We start from the raw sequence: 25,822 nt of genomic DNA, 5'->3' as shown, positions 1-25,822 counted from the left end.
CTGTCTTTTGTGAGTTTTTTTTCAGTGGTTGCATTTTTTTTGTTTTTATTTCCTTCACAGAATATAGTGGTCCCATCATTTTGACAATTTAGACACGTCAGAAGTCTCTGACACATCAGCCTTTTTCTTCTTTTCTGTCTGCTTTAAAGGGCCTCAACATGTAATATGCACTCAGATGTTCTCCAGCCTTGAAAGAGCCATTGAAAAGTTGTCAATAAGAGAACTAAAAGATCATTACGTATGTTACATAACGGTGGAGACCTTTTGGTCAATTGCTTATTCTCCTCCATCCCTTTCCCCTCCACTCTTCTGTGTTCTACTGCTTTTAGTTCACAGCGAGACAAACCACACAGTAGTTGTGTAATGTTGACACTCCTTCAGCCTTTGTAGCGACATAACATTTTTTTTACCTGGTGTTGGGAACTTCCCTTCACAGGCTGACGACAATGATGAAGATAATTATGATGATTGTAGTCCTATTCACACAGTTGGGAGTTTACATTAACTAATAATGTTGTGATTATTAATTTTATTGTGATTTCACCAAAAATGTAGGGATTGTTTCCTCCCATTAAAAAGCGATTGGCTTTCATTAATATTGTGGGATGAATTCAACTAACTTTAAACCATTTTAAAAGCTACTTTCTGTCAATTGCCTAATTGCATGTATTATTTATAGAAAGCCAAGGCTGTCTAAAACACATAGACATTGTATAGGCCTGCTGCCAAATGTCTCTGTATTATTTTATACAAAGGCCCTTTATTGTATTTGTCAAGTTTTCACAAAATTATAAAATTGTCATAGAATTCTGAAGACATTACCATGTTGTTTCTATTGAAAATGCTCGATCACTGCACTGCATTTACTGTTTTGTTTTTTTTTAAATTAGTTTTTCCCTCGTTAGCTTGCACTCAAATACACATAACCCACATGCACATATACTGCCTCATAATGTATTGTGTTTCACATTTCATATTAAAACACACATTTTCATTTTCAGGTCTAAACTCGAGTTGTTTGACAAAGCCAAAACAGGTGTTGTGACGTCTAAACACTTTCATTTTACGACCAATGACCCTGGTCCTCTGACGTCATCTACAGCTGTAGTTGCTCTGCGCATGCGCTTTGTGTCAGAGGCTAGACGCCAGTCTGCTTTGTTTGGACTGATGGCACCATCGATGCAACGACTTTCGGAGAGTCAGCTGCGAATAGCAACAGATTCAGAGGGATATTTACAGCATTTTCCGGTTATTAGCCGTTGTTAGCTCGTTTTAAATTCCCAGTCAGCGCTTGTGTCGCCTTGTGTACGCGTCAGAAAACAGAAGTGAGGAGTCCCATCCCCTGTAAATAAACAAAACGCAGCGAGCAGCTTTTTAAGGTGGCACGAGACAGCTGCAACAACAAGACTCAGCCGATCCTCCTTTGTTAAGTTAGCTAACTTTTTAGCAGGTTTGTTAGCGATGGACATCACCATACAGCTTTGTTAGGAGTTAAACTCCAAAACGTGTGCGTGTGAACATGAGAGAAGAGTACAGTTTGTTGACAGGAAGGCAGCCCATGGCAAGTAAAAGAGGGGGTGGACGTCCCTGCTGCTGTCCCTACTTGACAGAGGAGAAAGGAGCACTTGCTGTCCAGAAGAGTGACCTGAGGCCTCCTGGTCATTTGTCCGCCTAGAAAATCTGACTTTGGCACGATATGGAGACGGTGGGGAAATTTGAGTTCAGTCGGAAGGACCTGATAGGACATGGCGCATTTGCTGTCGTCTTCAAAGGCAGACACCGAGAGGTGAGTATTTTCCACGTTTTCTATGTGTTACTTTAAAAATATATATACTGTTGCAAAAATAGACAAAATTAAAGGTCGCATAAATGGTTTAGTTGGATTGTCATGCACGAATCGCCTTTTATTGCCCATCTGGTGCATTTGTTTTCATTGTACGGCCTTAAGGGGCCCGGAGCACAAACAGCACTTCCTTTAAATAACAGGCAGTTAATGGATTAAATACTCAAGTATTTTTTTAAATACATGTGACACCTTTTCTTAATGCATGGAAAGTGACTTTGTGATGGTCTTTATATTTCGGCTGGCTCGGCAGATGAAGCACGTCCACAATCCTGGCGACTTTAAATGTAGAGCAGCAGACATGTATCTTTTCCATTAGAAGGCTCCATACTGACACCATTAATGAACATGTTGAAACATGTCCTGCACCAGGAGTGAAAGAAAGAGTATGAATTATAAATGGCTTTGCAGTAATTTGATTACACTTCGGTGATATAATGTAACACATCTGCTGACACAAATAATATCCAAGGCGAAAGGTAATGTGGGCCTTTAGCATCTTTGTTGCCTTATTTGTAAATTGCCAAATAGATTAATTTCATCTATCTATAATAGAGAATTAGGGCCTCCAATACATTCAAATAGGATGTAAATTCAGAAAAATGCACTGAAAAGCAAATACTGCTCTTCAAACCTACCTCAGCAACCAGTCCTGGCTGGTTAAAGTCTTAGCAGGTGACCAGTAGACCTAATCTCTACCAAATTGCATTAGGAAACCTGTGTAACCAACAGGGGGAAGCATATTATGGACTATCAGGTAGTGTGTCAGCTAATAAAAAATGTTATAAACGTGCTAGAATCTGTGTTTTGACAAATAGACCGTGCAGAGGCATTTTGAAAATGGAACTCATTTGCTTATACCGGCACTTGTGCTGTAGTGCAAAGACAGTAGATCTTCATATAACATACAGTATTACTACACTTGCTGCGTTGCATTTGTTTTATCTGTCCAAAAATGATTTTGCCTTCAATGTTTCCTTCTAGAAACATGACTGGGAGGTGGCAGTGAAGTGCATCAACAAGAAGAACTTGGCCAAGTCCCAGACACTGTTGGGGAAAGAGATCAAAATACTCAAGGTAAACACAAAGCTCTCAGGAAAGTACTATTTTCCATAAGTTATCACATTATTATACAGTATGTACATAAAACATTATTACACATTTCTTTATTTATGTATATCTTATATTTGTGCATTAACAATCCTGCAGTGGTAAATCTCAGAATTACTCAGCTGGTTACTCTGTTAAAATGTGTCACCTTGACATTTTAAAGTCTTATAAAGTATTTATTAGATCATCTTGCTAAACATGTTTGCTGTAGTGAACATTTTGATTATAAAGAGCTGGAAAGGTGCCATATGTTAGAGTGAAATATGAGCAAGGATTATCTGAAGATGATCAACTAGGTCTGTTTTATGGTATCGTACAGTATCTGTTGTGTTACATACTGTCCGTGTTGGTTTGTTTTTACTATGGCTGCAGCACGGTTTAAGTGTCCAAGACAAATTTCCCACAATGTGGGACAATAAAGTTATTCTTGATCTTGATAATCATCTTGTGGAACATGCAGATGTCATAGTGAAAGTAAAAAGGGTTAACTTTCCTGCAGATGACAGGGGGCCTTAGATGGACATCTGTTGAAAGTTCAAATATGTCAAAATACATCCAGCATATACCGTCCAAATATTGCTTATCTCTTGTCATTTCTGCAGGAACTGAAACATGAGAACATCGTTGCATTACTGGACTTTCAGGTATGTAATACTACACCCGCAGATGGTATGCAGATGGTGGTAGGAACAGGCTGATTGTACAATGTCAGGGCCCCGTAAAATACATACTTATCACACCTCTCATTGTCCCAGTTTCCTCCATCAGTCTCGGCGTGCAAAAGAGAGCAGATGGGTTGTAGGATGTGTCTGTTCTACATGCCCCACTTCTGTTTCATGCAGCTTGAACACTTTTGTTTTCCCTACTTGTTAAATGAGGCTTTGCCACATTTGTTTGTTCAACAAATGTTTCTCTTTCATCTTGTTCAGGCGTGTTTTTCTCTGCTTTTCCACGTAAAGCAAATCTTTTTATATTTTCAGTAAATACTTCTGCCTTTGTGTTCTGTTGAGTTTATGCATCTCTTGTGATTGCAAATATGCAGAAGTCTACAGTCAAATGGGCTGTTCCTGCTACTTGATTAAAGGGGAACTATGGATGAGCTTTTAGCTTAATTTACCTCAACTCAATAGCTTTGGAGTCATTGGAATGGTTTTATGACTATTTGGAGTTGAATGGTGGTTGTCTTGCTCCCCTCTAGCGCCTGTGAGCGGAAAAAACACCCTTTCAACCCCTTCACCCTTTCGGGTGGCAAGCCGCCGGCCTTAGCATCACGAAGAATCACATGATATCAGGTCTTGCGATGTAACAAATTGCTTCAAGGCACTGCACACATAAGCCCATTCCGGAACCGGCTAACAAAGTAGCGATGGAGATTTTCACACTATCACTGTGGCTGAGTCTGCTAAAAAGAAGCAGAAAGCTAGGAAAGCATTGTCGGAGGAACAGAGAAAGAAGAAGTGGCAGATTAACCGAGCAAGGAGTCAGACACAAGTAAACAGAGGAGCTGCCAAATATCTATTCCAAAGCTTTAGGGGGAGCTCTATAGAGAAACCTGTGAGCAAAAAGTGGGAAACAGCAGAGAAATGGCCCAAACTGCATAGCACTTTAAGGCTTTCTGGGAAGTTTAGTGTTTTTTTGAGTCCGTAGCACATAAACTTTGGAATGCTCTGCCTCCACCTTTAAGGTCGGCTGTTTCTGTGGACTCTTTCAAAAAACAAATGAAAACCTACCTTTTTAGTCAGGTTGACCTGTCTGCACTTTATGTGTGATAACGTTATTTTAATTCTGTGTGGTTTCTTAATATGTATTGTGTTCTCTTGTATGTTTTTTATGCAAAGTACTTTGTGATTTTATTTGTGATTTTATTTTTGAAAAGCACTCTATAACTGCATTTTTTTTATTTTTTATATTTAACTACTTAACTTTTTGCTTGCCTCAAGTATCTCTGCTTAATAGAAGAGATGTGTCTCCACCTTTTTAAGATGCAGGCCTGATTCCTAGGGTGTAGACTAGGTGTTATGCTCCCATACAGCCTGTACATGTAAACCTCATGTGCAGATAGAAATACCAGCACTTAGCTCAGTGCCATACTGGACAGTTGTTGAATTGTAAGGTGATGCATAATAATCCACAGTCACAGTGATGGTCTTGCCTGTAGCTTACTAACCAGTCTGAAGGTCACTGAGACAACAACCGCCTTCCCCCGACACAAAAGTAGTCTAATTTACTTTTGTCTTTCTGGTTCACAGAAAACACTGTCATCGGATTAAAACATTTCATGTGCACATTATTCTTATTGTAACATCTGACAAGACTACTATATTGCACAATGATGTGTGTTGCAGAGTGTGTTGAAGGAAAGTTAACACACATCCTGTTGCATTACTGTGTTTCTTGTCATAAATCCACAGACATGTTTCTGGACTCACTGTGCTCTTTAGTTTTGAGGCATTGCTTTTATCCCACATGCAATCTCATGGATAACAACATATACTGTAGGCTTTATTACCAGAGCTTGATTTGTTTCTTTCACTTAAGTTGAGCTAGCATCCTCTTTTTTTAATAATGGGGTTCTTAGTCGTTATGCAAAACAAGTTACAAAGAAGTCCAGGCAAATGAAGCATGCTGTCATATGTTGGACACTGCTGCTGCTCAAATAGCCCGGCACAGTAACACAGCACTTTGTTCTTTTGATGGCAAATAGGGATTTAACTTCTTTGCCCAATAGCTCTTCATCAGTAGCTTTAATAAATCTATTTGTGACTGGTTATAATGCTTCAGCCTAGGTAGAATTCAAAAATATTCCGTGTCTTATCTTTACATTGACACACAGTGGCACCTCCCTCTGTGCATTGAGAAAAGTCCAAGCTGGGCTCTAAGATTACCGGTTTGTTGTTGCACAGCAGACAGTGTATATGTTCTGAGCAGGGGATCCTACTGTCCAGCTATCTAATTAGGTCAGGAGGAAACTGAAACCAAAGCAGACACTGGACACCAGAGAATGCATTTACTTTGCTTTTCACATTGTATCTGATTGTCTTATCCTAAGTGACTCAAAAAAATTAGTTTGAGAGTCGACTGATCATTCTAGGTTCTAGATTGTCTAAGAGTTACAGGCAGATACTGGTGGTTTAGTCACAGCACCAACACATTTCTATATACTATATTTAACATACAATATATGTATTTCTATTTCTTACCATGTTTTGAGCAAGAGCAAATAGTAAATTTGATAGATTGACCAGAGATGGTAATTGATTGATGATCAAAGTCTTTTTCCAAGAAAAAACAAACTAACATTCTCTTCGCAAATGTAAGGAGTTGCTGCTTTTCTCTTATATCACTGTTAATTGTAAAGCACATTTACATGTAATGACACCTAAGAAAGGAATTGGCAGTTAGTGCAAATATAATGCAAGTAATCACCAGTAATCACTAGTTGTTTTACTCTGAGAGAAACGGGGGATGCTTGGGCTGTCTATAGGAAAATCCACTTTGGGAATGGGAAATAGTTGCAACAACAGAAGTGACGCTGTAATTTATAGCAAGTCATAGTATGAGCTGACAATAAACCTTCAGTGCAACGGCAAACGTTTTATCTAAGAGAAGTTTGATGGTGCAGTACCACACTTCTGTCTGAGAGACAGCCAGATGGTAGAAACCAGATGGTTGTCTCTCCAAATGAAACCCACTGGTTGGCTGGTTGGTCGCCATACAGCTTCAACAAAGCCACTTTTAAAAGGCCTGACTCAGCTGAACTATAGAAAACAGCCTGACCTTTGACTGGTGAATTCAACAAGACACTGAGATGATGTCAGATTTGAAAGACTGCAGTCATCTTTTGCCGTGTGAGAAAAGGGCGAGAAAAACTGGTTGTCTGAGAGAGAGGATAGTCGAGGGAAAGTAGATAACAGATAATAACTCTAATGGAACTACAAGTCTCACAAATGTGCAATATAAAAAAAAAATGATCCAAGTGGTTGGTAAATTAATAGCTATATATTGTTGATTGGTGTTGTTGTTGTATGAGCTTATGAGTTCAAAGTTTTAGACAGTTTGCATGTGATTTACCCAGTGTTTATAATGCTTTTGGCAGCAGAGCCAACCATCTTATTAACTAATTGTTTTTGGCTCATTATAAATGTTGCAGAGTAAATTGTTTTCAAAATGTCTCACTGATGCCAGGCACTCCTTTACTTTTTTAATTAGCTTTTGTTGAAATGTATGAAAGAGCAGGCAACACAGTCCAGTGGAGTCTGGGATAGATCCAGTTCTACTAAATGAATCTGTTCATGTAGACTACTACTAACTGCTTTGATTTGTTCTTTTTTAGTTCCACGTCCTTCTTTCTCAAGACTCAAACAGTTTTTTGTCTTAGCAGATAGTCCTCAATTTTTTTTGCAGTTATGTATTTCTCCAGCCCAAATTACCAGCTTAGCTTGCTCGAACATTATGGGTGAGCACAAGAACCAACTTGTTCTTTCCTTTTTCTGTCACTGACATGTTTGTTTACCCCTACTCTTATCTCTTTTCTCTTTAGGAAACTGCCAGCTCAGTGTACCTGGTAATGGAGGTAAGCTCGCTGTGATGTTTGGCTTTGTTTGCTCAGCGCTGTGTTGTCTCAGCCTTTGCAGGCAGCTCTGACTGAGCCTAGGCTATAATTAGCTGTGTCCTCACCATCAAGGGGGATAGGGTAATTGCTGCCAGTCGACATCCAAATGTTGCTAGTTTATTGCTGTGGCTTGATACTATTCCTTTGATGATGATCCACAGGTAGAATAATGTTTGCGAATCTTTTAACTACAACTTTACAAATACTTTGGCCCTTTTTAGGTTGTTCATCTAGGCAGATGGACACAACTCAGATTGTTCAGGAAGGTTTAACAGTGTTAGTGTTTTATAATGGTTTAGTTCAGTGTTACAGTGTTCAGTGTTACAGAAGCAGGACGCAGATGTGAAGTAGCTTTAAAGGGGACAGCCAAAACATTTCTTGAACTTGTTTGATTCGTTATGATCTTCATTGTTTCCTGCTTATCTCTTATCTGTGTGTTAGAAAAGGAAATTACTTGTGAAGCACCCTTTTAGATCCCCACCTTTCAGAGAACACCTTGCCTTTTCCGGGGTTCATTCATAATTGATGCTAGGAATGAGAGCAAGGGGATAAATCTGTAAACACATCACTCTTCATTAAATCACTGCTCTGATCTCTTTTGCCTTCTAGTCTTTTTAGAGAACAGGTGATGTCAGACACTCACTGCACTATAGTTACAGATCAGCCCTTCATGTAACCTGTGTTTCCTAATATTCCTTTTCATCTCCCTCTCTTTCTTTTCCTCTCTCCCTCTCCCCTTTCCTGTCCCTCTTTCTAATCCCAGTACTGCAATGGCGGCGACCTTGCTGACTACTTACACTGTAAGTGCAACAATTCATCTACTGTTAGCTCCAGGTGCTTCTCAGTAGAAAAATCAATCAAGTTGGTGAAATGTCATCTTTGATGCCTGATGACAAGAAAGTGGGAGTTCTTGCTCTATGAAAAACTGTCTGTCAATGGCTCTCTCTATTGTCTAAAAGCAAAGATCATAAATCATAACATGCACAATGTTCAACAGTAGAATCATTGCTACAAGCAAACAATAAAAGCGTCTAAATCCCAAGATTGACTTTGGAAACAATTTGCAAATATTCTTAGGAGTCCTAAAACAATGACCTTTGGATAGGGACTGCCAGTTAAGACAGTAGAAGAATTGCAATAATTATTTTTCAGCTGTGTTAGACATGTCAAGAAAACCGAAAGACTGCAAATAAAAGGGAACAACTTTACATTCAATTATATGCCCCACAACTGGCTTTGTGTCACCCGGCTTCCTTTATGACCGCAGGAACCTGCCATTTTATCTGAAACCCTGAAGACAGAGAGACAGATTTGGGGCTTCTAAGAACAGCTTCGGAGGACCTAAGGCTTAAAATACACTTCGGCATGCAACATTATCAAACCACATTGAAAAGTCCCTTCTGTATTCTTCTGTCATCACACAAACAGTATGACAAACATCACATCATACACATACAGTACACCAACTCCTGCAAAATATGCTTTTGAGTCAACACTATGATAACAAACTGGGACCATCACGTCATTTACAGAAAGTCTACAATTCTGTCCAGTTTTGCCACATCTCAAAATTGCGGGTCTCTCAATTGCCAGAGCACTCTAGCCATCTGAGGTGGGCCTTTGTCTGGCAGGGTGGGAAATAAGACATCAGCCTCTAGACGTTTGAGGTATAGCTCTGGCGGTTAACTTTGTCTGCCATGTTCCCAGAGAATGAATAGAGGACCTATTCCAGTAATTTAGTCTTTGCCTGCCTGGTTAAAAACGGGGTTTTGGATCACTACCCACTGTGGTCAATGAACAAACCTTCTTTCCTGGCCCAAGCCAAGCCTGAGTCTGGCTTTTAAAAATCGGTTGGAAAGGTAGGTGGAGCTAGAGAGAAATTCAAGGCAAGGGAGGGACTCTCACATAGAACCATGCTGTACCACCGTGAGATGAGGGAGATGATTGGAGGGAAGGAAGAGACGGGGATCAGGAGGTGGCAGTGGGGAGATGTGAGAGAACAGAGAGGGAAAAAAACATATTGCACATCATTTTTCAAGGTGAAATGAAATCATGTTGTGTAACATGATCTGACTCCAGATTTTTTAGGAAAAGTAGTATGATTTGCATAGATCAGTAAATCTAGATAGGAAGGGTCATTCAGTTTCTATCAGTCTACTCTACCTCCACCTCAGTCAGTAATCATACACCCAGCATGCCAAAGTTAACTTGTAGTCATAACCTTGTTTCTCTGCAGCCAAAGGCACCCTGAGTGAGGACACTATTCGGGTTTTCCTGCAGCAGATTGCAGGAGCCATGAGGGTCCTACAGGGCAAAGGCATAATCCACAGGGACCTCAAGCCCCAGAACATTCTGCTCTCCTACCCACCAGGACGCAAGTCACACTCTAACAACACCTGCATCAAGATTGGTAGGTTCGATGGTGTGAACGTCTGCAGGCCTTTTGCTAGATTTGTTAACTATTTGAGATTGTTTGTACATGTAGCCATGCTTGGTCTAACCAGTAGTATCTATTAATTAATGTGGACAAACATGTGTTTAAAGATAGTCCGAAAATAAAAAGAGCAAAAACATTTCAGACATGAGATTACAGCTCGACCACATTGGGAACTAAGAGGAAAGCACTAGAACCCTCTACAGGAGCAAGAAACTAATTGAATCTCATGAAGCAGCACATGGAAATCACTAAGCTCTTTACAGACAGTTATATTTCAACAGGACCTAACAATGATTTCCCAAAGGTAATTGATTCCACCAAGATAATAAGACTAAACTGCTTACAGTAAATTGATTAGATTATATATATAAATAAATATATATATATATATATATATATTTTTACACAACATCTTAAAGTTCCTTACTATTACATCTGCTTATACAAAAAAATTATATACAATATTTATACCCTGTATAGCAATTGTGGATAGATGTAAATCACATTTCGTTGCTTGTACTTGTGACAGTGCAATGACAATAAAGTTGAATTGAATTGAATTGAATATAGAATTTAACATTTTTCCCTCAGCAATGTTGGTAGTCTTCCTCTACATAAAACACTGAACATAAAATACCGGGAAAGAAAAAAAACTATATTTGCAGATACATGATGTGTGTGTGTCTCATCCGTTTCAAGTTTGGCTGGTAAGACCATAAACGATGACATATGTTAACCAACAAGTATTCACCTTAATATAAAGTGTCATGATGACCAAGTACAGACAGTGAGTGTGTGTTGTTTAGCTGTTTGGAAACTACTTATCCTTAAGCCTATTAATTTGTGTTCCTCTAGAGTGAAGTTATTGCTTGAGGTTCCCAGTCACTGCAGAATGTTATAATCCTCACTATTCTGGGAAAACTCGCACAGTCACACTAACAGACACACTGTTCACACACACACACATACACTCATCGTGCCTACATAGAAGGTGTAACTGACACACAAACACATGCAGGCTGACAAAGAGATTATTGAAATATATTTTGTTGACTTGTTAAATTGGCTGTGTGCTCAAGGATAGCAGGTATCATTTGTGGATTTGTTTTAAAATGTAATAACTTGAGCAATGTAATGAGCTGCACAGACATAGTTTAGACTATTTTTTAATGATCTATGTGCTCTACTGCAGAGAAAACTCAACAGTACTTTTAACTCCAATGTGATAATGCTGCATTGTCCTTATACTCACAGTGACATGGTAATCTCACAGTGAAGATAATGACGATCTCCCTCTCAACCATTAGTGGTGTAAAAATATATAGTTTTATTGGTTTTAAAAATAGGTTGAGTGTTCAATTTGGAATATGTAGCAGACACAAAATTATTTTTGAGCTCACTATAGAGTTGTTTTGCAGCTATCTGCAGTTTTTCTTTGGGAAGTGCTTTTCGGTTTTTCCCCTAATTTATTCAGTTTATGAGTCATGGCATCTGAAAATTTTCTCTACACAGCGGACTTTGGCTTTGCCAGGTACCTTCAGAACAACATGATGGCAGCAACACTCTGCGGGTCCCCTATGTACATGGTAAGCACTCTTTTTCATAGATATGATGGTAAATAATAGCCAGCATACTCAAATGTTTTGCCGCCACAAATCAGATTTGATGACTACTGTTTTTTAAACTCAGACCAAAGGTTATAAGAAAGAGAAAGTAAATATTTAAGGATGCTTTGATGATGTCTGAGAAGGTGTCATGTAAACACAACAAAAACATATTTTGATCATTATTGGTTAAACTTGGATGATGGCTTGATTGCCTCTGTGATCATTGTTCACGTGAAAAAAGCAGAGGTCAGAGCTAGTTCTTTGAATTTTACAGTGTTAGCTGAACACGGTCTCAAAAACATGACACGGCATGTGTAACTTAATCATCTCATTAACCGTTCATCAAAGAGTGTCATCAAAGTAATCTCAATGATTTTTGATAATCACCAGGCTCCTGAGGTCATTATGTCCCAAAGCTATGATGCCAAGGCTGACTTGTGGAGTATAGGAACCATAGTGTTTCAGTGCCTGACTGGGAAGGCTCCTTTTCAGGTAAACATACGCTTACAATTCATGTTTTTTTGTAATATGACCTGCTTCACACATAGTTACCTACACTGCCATTTTGGGATGAGCCATATCAAAACTCCATCATTATTATAAGCCCAAATTAACAACAACCATTATGTTATGTAATATTTTCTGTTGTCACTGGCTTTTAGACTTAGTCATAAGTGTGTCTACAGATAAGTGAAAAGTATGTATATGTATTCATCAACAGCCTCATTCTCCCTGCTAGCTTTAGTACTGCAGTTACTGCAGTACTTCCTCTCCACTAAGTTCCTCATCTCTCTCTTGACTTTTCTTAAACCACGCCACACACTGTTTGCTGTGTTTTCAGATTGGCTTCAGGCTAAAGACTATGTAAATGTGCCTTTAACCTTCATCTCTGTGAAAAACAACTTTTTAAATATTCACAGTTTTGTAATGGTTGTATTTGTTGTATCTACGTCATTTTCTGCTGCTTATCTTTATATTTTGCATATCTATTTTACCGAAATAAGAGTGTGGGAACACAGTATGCACAGACGTTGGCTTGTCATTTTGCACAAGAGAATGAACTTAAAGCAAATATTTTAATGTAATTAAAGTGATTGAAAACCTATGCAGACATTTAACAGTAACAGAAATAGTAACACAATGAAGTGCATTAACACATGTTGATAACACTATATCGAATTATGTTTTAAAATATTTTCACCCAAAATACACTTGAGTCTATTTGTTGAAAGTTTTTAAACAGACTGTCTCCTCTCTCCGGATCATGTGAAAAATGAGCATAAACCCACTGATGCAATGAAAGATGAAACACATACCATCTTACAAAGTACCTTATTTAAATTGGTCCAATAGGATTTCTGACACTATACGAGTAGCTTCATTCTTTGCTTCATTAACAAGCTTGTTAAGACATGTGGTATTGTGTCGTTACACACGTGATTAAAGCAGCTGGCTTAAGGTTTAATGTGTGCAATGTCCAGCAAACTGTGCCATAAATGTGTATGACTGTGTACACACATAAATCAGCAGACATATACTTGTTTTTATCTACTTCTCTGACCCTGTCATCCCTAGGCTAGTAGTCCCCAGGAACTCCGGCTCTTCTATGAAAAACACAAGACCCTCAGCCCAAAGTAAGGAGTTACAGTGAGATGACAGCATGTTTATTTTTTATGTGATTAAAAGAAGTTCTGGCAAAAGACAACAGACATAGTGACGCTGATTTAGTTTTTTTGCATTTGCTTTTTATAAATGTTGCTTACAAGAAATGAGAAACTTTGCCATCCTACATCTTAAGGATAGACTAACCAATGAAAAGTGAAGCTCTGACTTTTTAGAAAGGACCCTTTGTCTTTGAAATGTGTCAGTGTTGCTACAGTGCTGTTAAAAAAACACGTCATCTACAGAGATTCTGCCAATTACGGCAATGCCAGCTGGGTCATTTTTTCACAGTTGAACAGCAGTTGATTTACAAAATTTTCCGAAATGACAAGTCCCTTGCAAATCTCCAACAACCCAGATCTTTCTGAAAAGATGTTAATGACATTTTCTTTCGATAAAACAGATTGTTTCTGGCAGTATCACTAAAATTGGTGCTGTATCTGTATTAAAGTTTTCTTTTGTGTTATTTAATCTTTAATTAATTTTTTTACAGCAAATCAGCACAGATTGATGTTGGTATCATTTATTTGCAGCATCCCCAGAGAGACGTCAAGCCATCTGAGGCACCTGTTGCGGGGTCTGCTGCAGCGCAACCACAAGGACCGCATGGACTTTGGTTAGTGAACATTGAGTCCAGAAGAATGAATGAAATAGTTGACTATATGGTGGGGTTTTAGACCTACACTACTAACCTACTAATATAGCGTTTTTTTTATTTTTTTTATTTAACCTTTATTTAACCAGGAAAATCCCATTGAGATTACTAATCTCTTTTTCAAGGGAGTCCTGGCCAAGACAGCGGCACAGATCACAACAACAATTCCATACATTACAGACAATTTCATAACAATTTCCTAAAAACTATTTAAAACATTTACAGACCATAGATTTAATTTCCAAACCTTTGAGCAAGAGTTTAAACTGACCGATTGCAACCACTTCCTTCAATTCTTAACTCAGGGCTGTAGCACGTGAGTCTGGACTCAAGACGCTTTTCTGTTGTCTTAGACTTGTCTTGGACTTGTTGGTATTTGGACTCTGTCTTGCCCAATGTTGTAGTTGGTCTCGACCAAGTCCAACACTATATGCTATTTTTCTGAAGTAACTTCCTTCTTAAAAACAAAACCATTGATAAGGTGCACTCATTCAGAAAACAGGTATTAGTTGAATTAAAAATCAATCTGGAACATGCATTGACATTGGTCGCCTTGTATATGCCTGGCTGCATTATATACAGTAGGCTTTCTCAATCATTAGACATTAATCATTTTCTTTTGGGTCACACACACAATGTCAGTAAGAACTTTGTATTATTGATTCTTCAGGACAAGCAATAATAGTGGGAGCATTTCCATTTTATGCTTACAGTAAATGCTATGGCCTAATTTGATCCTATAGTGTGTTACTCTGCACTTTTTGATTTTTACATCTAATCAAGCAAAAGTATCATCTTAAAATAGAAGATATAAAGTCTCACACATAGCCTGCATTATGAACAAGCAAGCAAGTAAGTGGTCTTTAAGAGGATTCTTATTTTCTGTCTTGATCTTGACTTGGACTTGAACCTCTTTGGACTTTGGCTCAACAAGTCCTGGTCTTAGATTTGTCTTGGACTCAACAAAGTTGGACTTGACTACAGCCCTGACTTAGCTAATCACAGCCGAACAACAGATGTCCAGATATCCCTGTGTAGGTTTGTATCTATGTGCTGTGTGTTGCTGAAATGTGGCCACGCTTCACTACCTCCTATTAATTGTAATTCTTCTTGTGTTTTTGGTAGAAGAGTTTTTTTGTCATCCTTTCCTGGAGGCTAGCTCATCCATGAAAAAGAGTAAGTAAGAACAAACAATGCAATTCTCAATAGAGCTTGGTTGGATAACCATCAGTAATACAAGTGCAGGACCACATTAGTATTGTATGATTTACTGTATATACATCGAAATTACTCGTACCTTGACTGTAACAAACATTACACATTTTCTGACAAGATATACGACATTTTCTTAAAGCAATAAGTGCAAAACTTCACATCCCTTTTTTGAGTAATGCAAGGTTGAAATGCTGTCAAGACTGACCTTTTCATCCAAGTTATACTTTTATTTCATTCAAAGACTATATGTAGTAATAGAGACAGCCACATAGTGACACCAACATGAGAGAAAAAAGCAATTATTTGTCAGCAAAACACCAAAATGGTATGCCATAATATGTGCCCAAGTTTCTCACCGAACTACCTTGTGGTATCCTTCGGTTTGTCTAAGAAATGTGTTGCATTTTGTTACAGCAACTCCTACTGTGTCCATGACCTGCTTCCCAAGCTCTGCATCAGCCAGCTCTTGTAGCAGCTCTTCCACCTCTCACCTCGCCTCACCACCGGTTTGCATTTATTATTCCTGTATTATCTCCTCTTTGTTTCTCTCTCTGTACCGAAGTATAGACGCTGTGTTTTCATGTGCAGTCATAGAAACCAACCAAGTCAACACCTATTTGGCCTTTTTACACAGTTTGCTCACTTATGGTTTATTCGGGGCTTTCTTTCTTAGTTGATGTATTAGTTTCTGTCTCCTTGTCTCTGCAGCAGTCTCTTGCTGAGGTCCAGCATTTGCGTGCCAAAGCTCTGGCCTCCCCTACCCAGGAGGCCACTGGTTTTCTCCTCAAGGACTCGTCTGGAGGGGGCGGCAGCAGCAAGAACTCCTCCTCCTGTGACACAGATGACTTTGTCATGGTGCCTGCTCAATTCACCAGTAAGTATTTTTTATTCTAAATGGGATCCCTACCTAAATGTCTACTGCAGCTGTGCATCACCCTAACCTCATGCTCTATAGTATTACTGCTGAAGTATTTTAAGTAATATTGTATTTACTCTTCATACTACTCTTACAATGGAGCCCAACTCTATCTAAATATCAATTCTTTAATTTCTGTTCCTAATGTTTTTGCTGTTTTTCCAGCAGGTGAGCTGACATGTGAGGGTAAAGTGCTGCAGGACAGCCTGATGAACAGCGGGTAAGATGCAAGGATTGGTTCTTCATAGACATCTGTATGACACTGCTTAAATGCAAAGTAGTTGTGGACAGTGTTGCGGAATATAACAGCATAATTGACTATCCCTACTGGAATTTAAATCAAAGTGAGAGCATATGTTGTATTCCTTATTCAAAATGGCACCTTGATAAAGTCTTCCTGTGTCCCTTTTATTTCAGCTCTCTTCTGGCTTCTGCTGGTCTGTGTGGCCAAGCCAAAAGTCCTCCACACTCACCTTCCTGCAGTGGGTCTCCAAGTCCTGTCAGGTAACAACATAGAGCTAGATGTTTGGGTGTGGCGGTAAGATATGGAAATGGTTAGTAGTAGAAGAAGAAGAAGAAAGAGAAGAAGAAGAAGAAGAATAAGAAGCAGCCGCAATTGCCAATTAAGCGGGGGGGAGTATAATAAATTCCCTATTATCTGGTAACTTAATGAATTTCATGTCATCTTTGGACACAATATAATTTTTATTTTGTACATATATTGTACTAGATTGGTAGCATTGTCACTAAGAGAATCTCTTCTCAAAAATAGTTGGTCTCATAACTGTTAAAATCGTTAAACATGTCTGTGTACACACACACAAACAAACACACACAGACACACACACACACACTCTGACTCTTATTTCTTTTCTGTTTCCCTCTGCACTCTCTGTTCTTCTCATTGTTGTTGGCAGACCCAGTGAGTTCTTGGGAAGTAACTATATTGGTAGTGATGGAAACCATGGTCAGTCATTACCTATCCCAGTCCCCACCCAGGTCCAGAACTTCCAGCGCATGGAGCAGAACCTCCATTCTACCAAACAGGATTGCTCACCACGGTCTGTATCCACAAAGACAAACACACATACACATGTGTGGGACATGTGTATGCTTCTTATGTAAATTTCTTATTACACATCTTGAACTGACTAAAGAGACTCATGAACTTTGTGTTATTAGGATGTCAACACCAGTACGTCGTTGCAGCAGTGGAAGCTTGCTGGGTTTTGCTCGAACCGGGCCTTCACCACCATATGGGCAAGGAGCAGTCACCACCAATCGCAGATTTTCTCTGGGAGGTGCCAGACCTTTCCAGCTATCCCCTCAAGGTAGCTCAGAGGCTTTGCTTTGTTTTGTGTACCACTTCCCCAGTATTCTCTAAACTACTTTCGATATATACATTTTTATTTTTTTATAGACTGCTAAAATTGATTTGTCAAAAAATAACAGAGCAGTTCATTATAAGGTTAAAAACAGGTGCAGCCTTATAAAGGCGATTGGCCTGTTGCATGCGATTGTTGCCCATATAATAAGCTACGGATAAAAGGAAATACAGTTGTGGTTAGCATTTGCCAATGTTTTTCCAAGGCAACATGGTCAGTTTTGAAAGTTGTTGGTTGAGAAAATATTAAAATCTCTTACGTACACAAACACTCTCCTTCTCACCACCAGTAGCTTTCTACTTGTCTGTGCCTCATGCTGGCACAGTCCCTTATCTGTCTGGACATCCAACTTGGCTGCGGGGCAGTTAGGCAAGCTTTGTCAATCTCTGCTGTCTCTTGGTGGTTTTCTTGTTTTGCCGTCTCATTTTTTTTTTTGCGATGCCACCTGCCGTTTAAAAGCAGAAACATTCTGACCTCCTCCTTTTGTCCCACAGCTCTTCAGCACATTGAACCCCGGCCGACTTCTCAGCAACACCCACAGACGACAGGACTGGGCACACGGCTCCACAGTGCTCCCTGTTTGTTGGAATGTGCCAGTGGCGGTGTCCGGCAAAAGATCAGGAAGCAGCACTCAGACCCGATGGTGGCACCCTCAACAGGTCTGAAGACTGTCCGCCCTCTACACTCGTCCCCCAGACTCAGTGAGCTGATGCAGCGTAGCCCCCTCCCCACCATCCTGGGCTCCCCTTCCAGGGTGAGTCAGCTCTGTGTGTGTTAGAGAGAGAGAGAGAGAGAGAGAGAGAGAGACTAATGTGTGTGTTTAATTCTGTGGAGATACACAGGTCGAGAAAAGACTACCAAACAAACCTCTGGTACCCCCACCCTCTCCCTCTTGTCTCTCTCCTCAGGCTATCCCTCCTTTTGAATTCCCCAAGCCTCCAAGCTCTACGAACCTCGTGACCTTCCTGACACAACAGGGTTTGATCATAGGCTCTCCGTGCAGCAGGACTGTCCCAGCAGAGCCCAGAAACGCAGGGCAACAAGCGCTTGCACAGGTCCCCCAGCCTGCCCACTGCATCCACAGACTGAATGATGATACCAAAGGCTTTGGAAGGTTAGATTTTTATTTGTATTATTCCCACGCAAGTGATGTGTATCTAGGAGGAATTGCATATCTACAGATACAGGATATACAGCAGTGCTTCTGAAGTTTAAAACAAACTACTTATAAGTGGTATTATGTATTATTTAATTTTTTGCAATACATCAATTACATAACATTGTAGAAGCTGGAGATCTGTAGTATTTATAATAGCCCCTTTCATTCATTCTTCTCATATATGGAGAAAAAACACTGGGATAATATACCTAATTAAGCTCGTAAAAGGTTAAACATACTGTAGCTAGCAGGAAAGAAGTAATTAAATGAAGGAAGGAAATAGGCGGCTGTGAAAAACATATATAATTCATGAGCGCCCGGAGGGCTCAGTTGGTGGTGTGGACGCCCATATATAGAGGTTTTACTCCCATGTTGGCCTGCGGCCCTTTCTGCATGTCATTCTCCTCTCTCCCCTTTCAAGTCTTCAGCTGGCCTGTCAATCAAAGGCCTAAAATGGCAACAACAACAAAATACATGTATATTTCAAATCACTTTCTTTCCTTTCATCTTTCCTTCCATCATTCCCTGTCTCTTGTCTGTCTGGTGCAGGTCTCAGAGTGCAGGTCGTCTGTCTGACATGCTGCTGATGGCTGCATTTGGACCAGGTGGACCTGTGGGTGACCGAGGCAGCACAGAGAACCTAACCTCTGAAAAAGCCATAGACATAACAGGTAGGAACTCTTGTCCATTCACATTTACAAACATATGTATGCAATGGAACATTTCTTTTATTTACGTGTGTCTATAATATATATTGCAAAGTAATAGAATGTGATACAATGCAATTGCAATGCAAACTTTTAACCCTTTAATTTACAGGGTGAGCTTTTTTTAAAGTAATTTCATGCAGTTTTTAGTATTTATTGGAAAATGAAAATGTTCTATGATATACCCAGGCATACCTTCAATCATTGCTTTGTTTTGCCATCTAGTGCCCCCCGGTGGTGGGGGAGTCCTTGCACCCGGCTCCATCAGCCCAGCACAGGTGGTTTTCACTGTGGGCTCTCCTCCCAGTGGCAACACCCCACCTCATGCATCCAGACAGAGGAAATATTCAGGTAGTACATGCACCTCCAAAACAGCTAAAAACCTTTTCCTCCACATCCCTATTGCTGCTAGTGGGAATTAAAATTCAACTTGAGCAGCAGCATTAGTATTATGCTTTGCACAGCATGCAACATAGAGCACTGGCAAGGTATTACTTTTTATTTTCCAGGATGTGGAAACTTAATTAAATGTCATAGAGTTAAGCATTAAAGGTTGATTTTATTTTATTTTTCATTAAGACTAACTTTGGAGAGATTTAAAAACATTTAGAGAGGAATAACCCAAATGAAAAACACAAAAAATTTGAAAAGGTAATTGGCACTTACTATTAGTATTTAGTAAGAGAAAAATTAATATAGCTTCTAGCATGATCATTAACGTAAATGCATCTCCACTCAATACATGGGTCAGTGTGAATGCCAAAAACAACAAGTAATATAGTTGGTAGTTGTAATCCACACACTGCCATTACAATGTATTTATACATTCTTGTCTTGGTAGATTTAGCTGTTTATGGTACAGCAATAAAAATGTATTTGATGAAAAAATATGTGTTTATTTAAATAAAATGAGGTAAATTTATTTTTGGCATTACTTTTTCTGACTCATACAGGCTCCTTCACTTCAATCAGCCCCGCTGGCTCCTTTACAAGCCGCTACCCCCAGACAGGAACCTATCTGGATGGCTTTGAGGCTCCTTCCAGTCCTCGCTACAGTTTCACAGATCCTATCACAGCCAACATGGGCGGTCATGTAACTTTCGAAGCTCCTGAGCTGCCCGAGGAAACGCTGATGGAGGTGAGAAGAGGGTTTTATTCTCATCTCTGGAAAGTAGGAAAAAAAGAGTCATCCCTTGGATCCTGTGTATTCTTTGTATTTTACGCAGCAATGACTACTTATGTTTTGTACATCAATCAGGGGTTCATTCTCAAGAACCTTTTGAAATAATACTCCCTCTAGAAAGTGTGTCAGTGAAAAAAATAGTGAGCATAATGTAGTTGAAGTTTCTTTAGCTCAGGTCATCATGGCACAATAACCTAAGGTTGTGTCTGAAAATGGAATAATGAAATGGATTAAATGACCTGTCTCCTGTTAATGCTCGGGTTCATTAACCCAATGCAGACTGAATGTGAAATTTGCCTCCGTTTAAAATTCGATCACACAATCATTTCTTTTCTCACGTCTCTGTCGGACTGCAGCAGGAGCATACAGACACCGTGCAAAGCCTGCGTTTCACTTTGGATTTCACCCGCTGTCTGATGGAGGTGGCTGGAGCCCGTGGCGTCGCGGTGTGGGGGGAGCAGGGCCAAATTTCTCATCCCTCTCTCCTTCAGCAGCAGAGCCTGGTAGCAGATCAGATAAGCTCACTGAGCCGAGAGTGGAGGTAAGGCCGTATCAACTACGGCTGCAAGTTTTGTTGATTGCGGTGATACTGTTTATCCAGTTTGGATAGAAAATAGAAAGTAATTTTCACACGGTTATCCTGCCTCTGCACCATGTTTGACTTCAATGTTGCAGTTTGTGGATTATTAGGGCCTATTCAGGAGTATTGACTTACATATGTCAAAATGTGTGTGTGTGTGTGTGTGTGTGTGTGTGTGTGTGTGTGTGTGTGTTCATTTGTGTGTGCGGATGTGTAGTCATGCAGAACAGCTGGTTCTCTTCCTGAAGACTGCAGAACTCTTATCCACTGCCTTACACACAGCCATGGAGCGAGTTAAACAGGGCAAACTCTACCCATCGTCTACAGTCAAACAAAGTATGAGCTGCTATTTTTATTTTGTGAGGGGGAGGGTCTTGTTAAGGCGTCTGACATGTATATTAAACAGAATGTACAGTGAGCATCTTAGCAGGATATTAAAATAATTTCTGTCCATATACAGTAGTGAGGAGGCTGAATGAGCTGTACAAGTCCAGTGTGGCGTCCTGTCGCTCACTCAGCACCCGTCTGGAGCGCTTCTTTTCCAGGAAACACCGTCTAATGGACCAAATCACCTCCATCACAGCTGAGCGCCTGCTTTTCAGCCACACTGTGCAGATGGTAAGCCAGGGGGGAATTAGGCAGTTGGTAAGCAAAGAAGGAGATGGGGGCTATTGACCAGCAGGCCACCGCTTAATCACTCAGATACTGTATGTGTGGGCATCCAAGAAATAGTTAACCCTAATGTATGTTACAAACATAAGTGCATGTATGGCCAAAAAACACACACAGGATTCAAGTATGTACTCTAAAATGATTGCTTTATGATCACATGAATATTTTAAAGCCACTTAAGTAACTGGATGCTCATTAGATTGTTATATAAATGGTTAAAAGGCAATGCCATATGTATATGTTTGTATATTTGCTCGGGAAAGAATAACAAAACAAATGTTGGTAAACAACAGAATTACTGTTTTTTTTGCATGTCCCATATTCATATTTTAATCAAGACTAAAATTGTAAGTATATTAACTTAAGCATCTTTGTTTTTGCATCAGGTTCAGACTGCTGCGCTGGACGAGATGTTCCACCAGGGGGAAGCATCAGTCTTGCGCTACCATAAAGCTCTCCTGCTGATGGAAGGCCTGTCTCTGCTGCTAACTGAACAGGACGACATCCTCAGTGTTAGCAAATGTAAGAATGGCTGTCAGCTCCTCACACAAAGAAAAGGGATGTCTCCATTCAGCATCAGCACTATAGTTTGTTGTGTGGTGTCCATGCACATATATATGTAATGTAATACTTATATAATAACATAATAGTATTTATTCCAGTTTCCTTTGCACTATGCTCCATAATGAAATTAACCATAGCTATCATATTAATGATTTACTCCTGCATACTTTGCACTCTTCATTAGAGTATGCACTATTGCCGTAACTGTCTATATTGTTTCTGTTTATAGTGCGTATTTATTATAATTTTTGTTTGTTTTGTTGTTTGTTTGTATGATTGAAGAAATGTGAGCTATATGATACAGATACAAACAATTACAATCAATGTTATTGATTATATTTTTAAACCATTAACCATTACCATCTATTTAGATCATCCCTTTATTTTGAAAGTCTCATCTATAAACTGAAAAACTAACCCTGTTGACACACTCAATGTTTTTTTTTCCCTGTGTCCGCAGGTAAGGAATGCATTGAACGGCGCCTCACAGCTTTGCAGTCAGGACTCTGTGTTTGAGAGCCCTGCACTGCCTCTTGGACTGTGCATATGATGACATTTGCACCCTGCACATCGCCAATGAACCAAACCTCATTGTCTTCACTTAGGAATGCTTTCGTTTTCACAAGAAAACCACAAGGCTTTAGTTTTCACAGAACCTAAAGGGTTTGTGCTTTTTAAATGGCTTGCCATTCATCTCAAGTTCGGGAGAATGTCTGCTCTAGAAACTATGTGAGAGTACATGGCTTCTGGCACCGATAATCGGATGTGTTGCCAGGAAGAAGAACCCCTTTACTAGGAGCAACACCTGCAGGAGCAAATTTTGCTAAGTATTCACATACCCACATACATACATGACTTATCTATACATAAACAGATAGCGTTTTTATGATGGACAAATATTCGTGCTACGAATTTGCAGTAGACTTTATAGACAAAATGTTATCTTTTACCAAGATCAGTAGCTGGATGGAAAGCACAGTATCTGCTGTACACCTACAAATACAGTAAGGATATGTTCTGAGGAAGATAGGGAACGGCCAAGTATCATTCTCATCAAATGTATGTTTGTGGTATACTCCTTGTTTGCTTTCCTGTGTTTATTTTTCTGGTATTTATCTAATTGTTACTTGCTCTGCTGAAGAAAAATTTCAGTAGCAATGCTACAGTGGGTGGCTAGAAGCGCATACAAGCACTATTACAAAACTGTTGCCAAAATGACTTATTTTAAACTCACTGCAGGTAACTATGCTGGTTTGGAGAAGAAGAAAAAATGTCGGATGTTTAATCATTGAAACAATAATGTAATAGGAATTTATTTATTTTTTTAATGGCAGCACCAACAGACAGAAAATGGGTCCAGGAAACAGTCATTACCCCACTTCTACATAACAAATATAGCATTTAATTCAAGAGGGACTGAAACTGGCCTGTTAACATCCTTGATCCCAATCATGTTATAGATGCTGCAATAACCTGGCATGTATTCTTCAGCTTATGTACTGATGTTGCTTGTTATTTCTTCACCAATTCCATATTCTGTCTGATTATATGTCATCAGTAAATCACGTAGGAGTTTAGCAAGTTTAATCAAATTTGAGGGCTGACGGGAGGGAAACAGCGCTAATGTTAGCCAAATGTTAATCAAGTTTAGGGTCCTCCCAGGGTTAACGTCTGATTGTTTTTGCACTGTTGAAGTACTGTATAGAACGATCATGGGTGGAACATGCTGAACATGTCCAGTTTTTGTAGATACCAAGAAAGATAAGCTTACTTAGAGATTTGTATTCCATGCTTTTATTGCAGTTTAAGTTCTACTACAGTTGCTGTCCAAATATGTGTGTTAGATGTGAGAATGCTGACAAAGAGATGGTATAAGCTAGGAAACCTTAGAAAGAAAAATTTGCTTTACACTGAAATATAATTTGCATTGGTTGTGTTCTGTTTCAGAGTAGTCAACGGGTGGCGATTGTGTTTGAATTTGAAAAGTGACCGGTTGATTTGGAGTGCTAGTGTGTTTTGCCTGAAAAGTTTGTGTATTGTCAATATTGATCTTAAACATGTGTCCTAACAGGATACTTATACTCTCCTAAATTGGTCTGGAATAAGGTCAATGGGAAGGGTCAACGTCTGTTCTGGTTGCTGTCAAAGAGAAATGTGTGTGCATGCATGGGTGAAGTGATGGTGATTGATCTTTTAATGGATAGTGGATTTGTTCGGTTCAGAACTAATGATTTTCACTCCAGGTGTGGATGTAGTTCAACAACATCCGCTGAAAAGCAAGGGTTCCTCTGGTGTAACCCACTGCCAGGACCCAGTACAACTTTCTTTTTTCCTGAGGTGTATTTTCCTCTGCCTTTTTATTTTAAGTTATTAAAGATGGTTTAGAATAGGGTGTGGATGTATGGTCAGTGCTGAAAATAGTTTACACTGAGAACTTTGAAGGCTACAGTAGCACTGTCAGCACAACAGAATGGCTTTGTCTCAGTGAAGATTTCCCTAAATATACATAATGTGTATTTGCTTTGTGGCCTTTTGTCCATTGTCAGATAACTTTTTATTTTTTCCATAGGTATCTCTACCTAGAGCATTCTGTATGTGTAATGTAATGTTTGTTTGTACATTCCTTATATCAACTCATCCACAGCCTCTCTGTCTGTTACACATGCTGTTGCTGATACATGCTGATACAGATAGCAGAAAGCGATGACATCTTACTTTTAAAAAACTGATGCATGTGTCACTTTTAATTGTCCTTTACAATCATTGCTATTGGCCATCCTTTTAATGAGTATTCTGGGGTAGGAGTCATAAAATAATGTGTGTAGCAGTTGAAGTAATTAAAGAGTACAGCAGGATGGTGTAGGAAGTGTGGAGACGGTGCCCTTTGACAAGCTGGTATCTACTCTGCTGAAGTGTCCTTGAGCACAGCTTTAATGCAACTGTTCTGATCCCATAAAGATCAAATGAAGTATGTGTTCACTCACATAATAGATCTGTCGTTGATTTGGATTATTCTTTTTGTTTGCTAAGAACATACCCGAATGTTTTCATTTTGTGTTTTGACTTTACAAATTCTGTATTACCTGTAAATATTGTAAATTAAGTTATTGTTGTTATTGTACATATTACGCTGCAGGCATGGAGAAAACAGTACCATACCACCTATACATTTCCAAAGAATAAGCTTCTATTGCTGATCTTCCATTTTGTCTCTCACTGTTGAAAAGCATTTTAATGTTGTCATATCTATGACCGATACACTATCTCAGTGTCCCTGTGTGTGATGTAACCTTTACTGTTTGAGTTGCAACATGAATAAAGTGAAAGGAAAGGTAGTTTGTCTTTAGATGACATTAGTTTTCTCTGCTGTCCTGACATCTCAGTTATGGAGGTAGACGTTTTATTATCCCATATGCCTGAGCCTGAATTTACTCATCATAATCCTAACCATACTGAGTCAGTTTGGCTTTTTAAGACCGCAGATTACAATTTAACAACCACATTTCTCATAAGCC

At 39.3% G+C, this 25,822-nt stretch overlaps 1 protein-coding gene across 2 annotated transcripts; it reads left to right on the top strand.

Annotated features, from left to right (window-relative positions):
* The first annotated feature begins 1,119 nt into the window (after positions 1-1,119).
* On the top strand, positions 1,120-25,640 carry ulk1b (unc-51 like autophagy activating kinase 1). 2 transcript variants are annotated; one of them, XM_034895713.1, is made up of 27 exons: positions 1,120-1,786; positions 2,828-2,920; positions 3,556-3,597; positions 7,494-7,526; positions 8,329-8,365; positions 9,802-9,975; positions 11,515-11,588; positions 12,000-12,101; positions 13,185-13,243; positions 13,805-13,887; positions 15,052-15,102; positions 15,556-15,647; positions 15,850-16,015; positions 16,226-16,277; positions 16,475-16,561; positions 16,975-17,118; positions 17,240-17,388; positions 17,937-18,196; positions 18,351-18,556; positions 19,151-19,272; positions 19,534-19,659; positions 20,262-20,446; positions 20,848-21,032; positions 21,289-21,407; positions 21,532-21,689; positions 22,130-22,265; positions 22,768-25,640. In XM_034895713.1, the coding sequence occupies exons 1-27, from the start codon at positions 1,697-1,699 to the stop codon at positions 22,821-22,823; spliced, it is 3,081 nt and encodes a 1,026-aa protein (XP_034751604.1). In that variant the 5' UTR covers positions 1,120-1,696; the 3' UTR covers positions 22,824-25,640. The 2 variants fall into 2 exon arrangements, with proteins under 2 accessions (XP_034751604.1, XP_034751603.1); XM_034895712.1 differs by having other exon boundaries at positions 16,223-16,277.
* The last annotated feature ends 182 nt before the right edge of the window (positions 25,641-25,822 follow it).

Source organism: Etheostoma cragini, chromosome 16 (assembly GCF_013103735.1).
Source record: "Etheostoma cragini isolate CJK2018 chromosome 16, CSU_Ecrag_1.0, whole genome shotgun sequence".
Lineage (NCBI taxonomy): Eukaryota > Metazoa > Chordata > Actinopteri > Perciformes > Percidae > Etheostoma > Etheostoma cragini.
This window is presented reverse-complemented; position numbering and strand designations above follow the sequence as displayed.

Coding starts and splice junctions, on each gene's coding strand:
- ulk1b (XM_034895712.1), top strand. CDS start 1,697: ATGGAGACGGTGGGGAAATTTGAGTTCAGTCGGAAGGACCTGATAGGA. Junction 1,787..2,827: donor TCAAAGGCAGACACCGAGAG/GTGAGTATTTTC, acceptor GTTTCCTTCTAG/AAACATGACTGGGAGGTGGC. Junction 15,103..15,555: donor TAGCTCATCCATGAAAAAGA/GTAAGTAAGAAC, acceptor ATTTTGTTACAG/CAACTCCTACTGTGTCCATG.